This window comes from Coffea eugenioides, unplaced genomic scaffold (genome assembly GCF_003713205.1).
Source record: "Coffea eugenioides isolate CCC68of unplaced genomic scaffold, Ceug_1.0 ScVebR1_1776;HRSCAF=2692, whole genome shotgun sequence".
Classification (NCBI taxonomy): Eukaryota; Viridiplantae; Streptophyta; class Magnoliopsida; order Gentianales; family Rubiaceae; genus Coffea; species Coffea eugenioides.
Genome location: NW_020862202.1, coordinates 34,907 through 42,129, shown reverse-complemented (window position 1 = coordinate 42,129; position 7,223 = coordinate 34,907). Strand labels below are relative to the sequence as shown.

Here is a 7,223-nt window from a genome sequence, read left to right as displayed (position 1 = left end):
CCCACCTCTCCCTAGAGCGAACCCTAGGGTTTCAGCGGACTGCCTGCCCAGCTCTCGCCGGGGCTCGGTCGATCAAAGAACCAGCAACTCAAGATAACCGGTGGAATAACTTCAAATTAAAATGTACAAACCCTAATGGCATATAATCGTCAAGCCAACTTTCCAAACTTAAAATGTCAAGCTAAAAATCACACTTACCACTCCATACTACCATTACATAACAGAAGTCGAACTTATGAATTCAAACTTACAAGAGTCAAAAATAAAGTCAACTAAGCAAAAGGTTACAAGTTCAAGCAAAATAAAGCTAAGAAAGCTCCTGACCACAAGTCCATCCCCGATCTGTTAAGGAAAATAAAGGGAAAATGGTGAGCTAAAACTCAGTGAGGTTCCAAGTAAAACAAGTAAGCACATAGCCAAATAAGTGCACAATACAACCAAGTAAACACTGTATAGTACAATAACAATTTAATCATAGTTCAATTCAAGGATACGGGTAGCTTTTAAAAGCCAAATCCCCTTGAGCTTGATCATACCGGGGTCCGTTGACTCTCCGTCAACGTTTGCATTTAAAGAATGTAAAGTTCGTTGAACACCACTTCCTCCAATCTCCGTCCACCAGTCAACCCCCTACCGGGCCCGCACTCCATAAACATTAGTTAGATAATACTCAAGTATACCAGTTTTCAGTGTTCAGTAAACAGTCCCCAAGGTTTATCGACCTTCTCGACCAAGCCCTTGTTGGCTCGATACAACCGACTCACCTATAAGGTTGGGTAGCCAAACAGTAGCAGTAGTTGATGGGGTATCGCCCAAACAACTTAAACATAGTCACAGGTATAGAAATCACATCTCATAATAGCAGTATACAGAGCCTCAGTGGAAATAAGGGAGGTCGAGTGCGATAAAGTACACGTTCGCCTCAATTTTTATCAAAACAAGGTTTGGCTCAAACTGTTGTAAATCAAGTGTTCAGATATTTCACATAAGCAGGTAGCAGGTAGTGGAACACTCACCTGTCAAGCAATGCAGTGATCAAATGTCAAGTATCTCGGTTACGATCACCTCCGTTTCCCAATCCTAGGGCAACGAGTGAAATCGTTAACATTCTAGGTTCATTTCCCACTCAAATGTAGGCTCATTAAGTGACCAAACGAGTGGTTAAAGCCATTCAATTCACCATGAAAGCTAGGCCCAAAATGTAGTAAAAGTTCATGAGAAAAAAAGTTTGACAAGTGCAAGAAAGTTGGGCAAAAGAAAAGTTTCATTCAAGCTCAAAATGTTCTTCACGGGTAAAACAGTCGCGCCCGTGTAGTCTCGGGAAAACGGCTATATCTCACTGTAGGAAGGTCAGAATCAGGTGTCGTCAGCGGCTTTGGAAACTAGACTCAAAGGGCTTTCCAATGGTACCAAATATACACTGTAGTTGATCTCCTATCAATACTAGTAGCTCAGACAAGTGGGCCGATTTTTCAGTTCTGGATCAGCCCTAAACCCTAGCAAAGATATACTAGATCTTGATGCTATCTTCATTTGTTTTGGCTCAATTTCACCCAATTCGATCCTCTAGTGTTCATATACAGGGGGTCATGTCACTTAGTACCATTGGAGCTCAAAATGCAACACATAAACATGATTTAAAAGGCCATAATAGTTTAGCCAACAGGAGAAACCAAAACAGTCCACTAGTGGTCCAAACAACCACTTTACTTGCTTCATTTCTACTTCAAACTACACATAAGCTCAACCAATGTCTAGCCAAGTGTCTTAAGCTTACTTTAAGGTGCAAAAAAACCACAAAATCAAGGAGAAACCTCTCCTTCCAAACCCAGTCAGCCAAGAAGAAAGAAAACAGTCCACAAGTTCAATTATTTAACCAATCTTCATTCTTTCATAGTTTTCACTTAAACAACATGTCAAGTGTTAAATCTAGCTCAAAAGGTGATACGAATGGCACCAACCTTGTGACGCAACCCGTACAGAAAGGCTAGGATCTGGAAGGCAGGGACTCACGTTGATGACAATGAACATAGCGGAATCACCTAAACTCGTTGATCACGTAGTCAACGAACCTCAGTATTGGTAGAAGACGCCACAATCTAGCGCGGTCCTAGATTGATAAGTCGAATTGAATACCTAAGAAACGATTCTAAGATATTCAAGGATTCTTTAATGAAGCTTTGAGAGAACTCTCAAGTATTTTTTTATTAATCATCCAAAAAACTCCATAATACAACCGAAATTGACCTATAACTACTAAGATAATTAACTATGACTAATGGGCCAAACTACTCACTAACGTGGCCCTGATGGCCTAGTCCATTGACCCAAGGACTAACAACGACTAAGGTCCAAACCACAAGCTAGTTGGACCTCTTTATTACACTCTACTAAATGAATAATGGGCCATGGACCCCTTAGCCGAATCATAGGCTTCTAATCTTCATGATGGCCAAAACTAGGACAACAAGCTTAGCTTCGTTGAGGCCCTCGATGGCCTTTGGCTCTCCACTCGACTCTCGGGCCGCACAAACCAATGTTTGTAGTGTCTTATTCAATCTCTTCGCACGAGCTCGTGTCATAGGCCCCAATGGCACCTTCACTTGCTCCACTTGGATAGCTCTCTCGACCTCCGCATCATTCCCCTCCTCTTGCAAAAGATTTGTCCTCAAATCGACCTCGTTATCTGCAAGATAGGGACTCAAATCAGCAATATTAAAAGTAGCCGAGACATTATACTCACCAGGAAGATCGAGCTTGTAGGCATTGTCATTGATGCGTGCCACAACTTGGAAGGGTCCATCTCCACGGGGTAGCAACTTGTTGCAACGCTGGACAGGGAAACGCTCCTTGCGCAAGTGTAACCAGACCCAACCACCTGGTTCAAACACTACGCGACGTCGACCCTTGTTGGCATGCTTAAGGTACTGCTGGGTTCTAGCTTCAATGTTGGCCCTCACTTGCTGGTGCAAAGCCTGGATAAACTCGGCCTTCTTCTTGCCATCAAGGTTAGGACGCTCAGACAAAGGCAAGGGCATCAAATCCAGGGGAGTCAAAGGATTAAAACCGTAAACAATTTCAAACGGAGAAAACTGTGTAGCACTATGAACTGTACGGTTATATGCAAACTCGACATGTGGTAAACACTCCTCCCAAGTTTTGAGATTCTTTTTAATGATGGCCCTAAGTAAAGTAGACAATATGCGATTAACGACCTCAGTTTGGCCATCGGTCTGGGGATGACTGGATGTAGAGAATAACAACTTAGTCCCCAATTTCCCCTACAAAGTTTTCCAGAAATAAGATAGAAACTTAACATCCCTATCAGACACAATAGTCCTAGGCACACCATGCAAACAGATAACTTCTCTAAAGAAAAGATTAGTTATGTGAGTGGCATCGTCCATCTTATGACATGGAATGAAATTAGACATTTTAGAAAATCTATCAACAATGACAAAAATGCTATCATGGCCCCTTTTACACCTAAGCAGTCCAAGCACAAAATCCATTGAAATGTCAACCTAAGGTTCCGAAGGAATAGGTAGAGGCGTATACAAATCGAATGGTTGGAGCTTGGACTTGGCACGGTGACAGGTAATGCAGCGTGACACTACTCGCTCCACGTCCCGCCTCATGCGTGGCCAATAGAAATGTTCCTGTAGAGCACTCAAAGTCTTGGTGACACCAAAGTGTCCCATCAAACCGCCTCCGTGAGTTTCACAGGTTAGTAACTCACGAATAGAACATGACGGAATGCACAATTTATCATTACAATACAGGAATCCATCATGGATGAAGAACTTACCCTGACCCGACTTTGCACAAGACTCGTAGATATCAGAGAAATCAGCATCGGTGTCATAGAGTTCTTTGATGAGATCAAATCCAAGGAGTTTAGCATCGAGTAAGGCAATCAAGGCATACCTCCTGGATAGTGCATCGGCAACGACATTGGTCTTGCCAGCTTTGTACTTGATCACATAGGGAAATGACTCCACAAAGTTGACCCACCGTACATGTCTCTTACTCAACTTGTGTTGAGACTTGAGATGCTTTAACGCCTCGTGGTCAGTATGGATGACGAATTCCTTAGGCCGCAGGTGATGTTGCCATCTCTCCAGTGCACGAATCAAAGCATAGAGCTCCTTATCGTAGGAGGAGCAGTTCAAGGTACCACCATTCAACTTCTCGCTAAAGTATGTGATTGGTCTTCCCTGTTAGATCAACACGGCTCCAATTCCTACACCAGAAGCATCACACTCAACCTCAAAAGTTCTATCAAAGCTAGGTAAGGACAATAAGGGTGCGTGTGTGAGCTTGTGTTTAAGGAGTCGGAATGCCTTCTCCCGAGCTTCCCCCCACTCGAACTTCACATCCTTCTTGATAATGGTGGTCAGATGGGCAGCAATAGTACTGAAATCCCTCATGAACCCGCGATAGAAACTCGCAAGGCTGTGGAAACTCCGAACGTCACTCATGGTCTTGGGCACGGGCTAATCATTGATGGCCTGGACTTTGCTCTCGTCCACTCTAATGCCCTGTGCACTAACCTTGTAACCAAGGAAAACAAACTCATTAGTGCAGAAAGTACATTTGTCAAGGTTAGCGAATAACCTCTCCCTGCGTAAAACATCAAGAACAGCTCGTACATGTGCTACATGTTTCTCAGGACTCTTGTTGTATATCAAAATGTCATCAAAATAAACAACAACAAATTTACCTAAGAACGGGTGAAGCACGTGATTCATAAGGCACATAAATGTACTAGGAGCGTTAGTCAAACCAAAAGGCATAACTAACCACTCATACAGACCATACTTAGTCTTGAAGACCGTCTTCCACTTGTCTCCTTCCTTCATTCGAATTTGATGGTAGCCACTCTTAAGATCAATCTTAGTGAAAATGACTGCACTAGACAAATCGTCAAGCATATCATCTAAACGAGGTATAGGGTGACGATACTTAACTGCGATAGCGTTGATGGCATCCTCCAAGTGCCCTTTTTCTTTGGGATGAGGATGACTGGAACTGCACATGGGCTCATGCTCTCTCGAGCCCAACCTCTCTCTAAGAGCTCATCTACTTGCCGTTGGATCTCCTTAGTCTCCTCAGGGCCCATCTTGTAGGCCGGTTTGTTTGGCAAGGATGCTCCAGGAACGAAATTGATCTGGTGCTCGATCCCTTTGAGTGGCGGAAGTCCACTTGGGATCTCGTCTGGGAAAACGTCCTCAAATTCCTGCAACAAAGAAGAGATTTCAGGAGGTAAGTCATTGAATGCCTCATAAGAGAGTAAAATCACCTCTTTATAATATAAAACATAGACAACTTGCTTGGACAAGAGTAATTTACGAACTTCCCTGTTCTTGGCAAGCAAGGTAGGCCGTTTCTCCAATCGACTAGATGTACCAGGGATGGATGCCCTCTCGGCCGGTGCTTTAATGATTGCCTTAGGATCGGGTGACTTTTTAGCCACCTCTCGTTCATGCTCCTATTGCAATCACAGTTGGTCTTCATGCACCTGCTGAGGTGTGAGAAGAACAAGTGTCACCTTCTTGTTGAGGTGCAAGAAGGAGTATTTGTTGGTAAAGCCATCATGAGTGGTCTTCTTGTCATATTGCCATGGTCGTCCCAACAAAATGCGAGAAGCTTGCATGGGAACGATGTCGCAAAGGACCTCGTCCTCATACTTCCCAATCCGGAAAGGCACCATCACTTGTTTGGTGACTTTGATATCGTCACTCTCATTGAGCCATTGCAAGCGGTAGGGGCTAGGGTGCCTCAACGTGGGCAAAGAAAGATGATCCACCAAGAGAGTACTTGCCACATTGGTACAACTACTCGCGTCGATGATGAGGCTACATACCCTTCCCTTGACGTGACATCGTGTGTAGAAAATGTTGTCACGTTGGGCCTTATCCACTCTTTTGACTTGGGTCGTAAGGGCCCGACTGGCTACTAGAACAACGCCTACTTGCTCATTAGTGGCCTCTACTTCCACCTTGGAATCTTCACCTTTATCAATCAATGGAGGCATCTCGGTGAACTCGCCCTCGTCGTCAGATACGACATCTCCACTCGGTAGGACAATCATGGTACGCCTATTGGGACACTGAGGAGCAATGTGTCCAAATCCTTGGCATTTGAAGCACTTGTGACGGCTTCGTGGCTTGGAGGAGTCGAATGGAGGCTTGGTGGTCGCCTTTGGTGCCTGCTTTGGTAGCTCGGATTTAGGAGTGAACTTAGACACCCATGTACTAGGTCGTTCCTGCTCAAAGGTCGGATTGCCTCTCCAAAGAGGCGTGGCCGAGAAACTAGGATTGCGAGGGTTACCCCTCCTGTTAAGCCTTCTCTCGATCTTGGATGCCTTATCAATTAACTCAAGCATGTCCACGTAGTTTTGCAACTCCACCAACTCGGCGATCTCAGGTCTCAAACCGTTAAGAAATCTCACCATGGTAGCCTCTTTATCCTCCACAATGTCTGCTCGGAGCATGGTGATCTCCATCTTCTTGTAGTAGTCCTCCACACTACGGCTTCCTTGAACTAATGTCTGGAGCCTCTGGTATAGATCACGACAGTAATGGCTGGGTACGAACCATTTTCTCATAGTGGTTCGTAACTCATCCCATGTACTAATTGGCCGTTCTTTATTGCAACGCCTGCTAGTGCGCTCCTGCTCCCACCAGACAATAGCGTAATCGGTGAATTCGAGGATTGCCAGTTTGACCTTTTGTTCATCGGTGTAGTCCTGGCACTCGAATACCATCTCGATTCGCTGTTCCCATTCTAGGTAAGCCTCTGGATTAGACTTGCCTTGGAATGAGGGGATCTTAATCTTGACCCCCTTTAATCCGTCATCTGTTCTCCGATAGTCCTGTTTTGGCCGACGGATGAAGTCATCTTCCTCGCTATTAGAAGCCAACTCCTCACGAGGTGGAGCATCTCGATGGGTAGTATTGGACCGAGCTTGAGAAAGCTCCAATTGGTCCATCCTCTGGTGTAGGGACTCCATAGACTCTGTGAAGCCCCCACTTCTCCCTAAGGCAAACCAAAAGGTATCCGCGGGACGCCTGCCCAACTCTCGCCAGGACTCAAGACAAATCCCGTTCGAGCTTAATGAAATACCAGCTATCACGATGATATAAGTAAGAAAGGGAGGTCACTTCCATAAATAACATTCAAACTTACATCACGGATTCCAAAATACGTCAAGTATCCAA

General features: G+C 44.7%; 1 protein-coding gene across 1 annotated transcript; it reads right to left on the bottom strand.

The window, feature by feature from the left end:
• Window positions 1-4,939: 4,939 nt before the first annotated feature.
• On the bottom strand, window positions 4,940-7,015 carry LOC113755814. Its single transcript, XM_027299716.1, has 2 exons — window positions 5,522-7,015; window positions 4,940-5,239 (listed from the first exon to the last, which is right to left on the bottom strand). Exons 1-2 carry the CDS (start codon window positions 7,013-7,015, stop codon window positions 4,940-4,942), a joined length of 1,794 nt encoding a protein of 597 aa, XP_027155517.1.
• Between the last annotated feature and the right edge of the window lie 208 nt (window positions 7,016-7,223).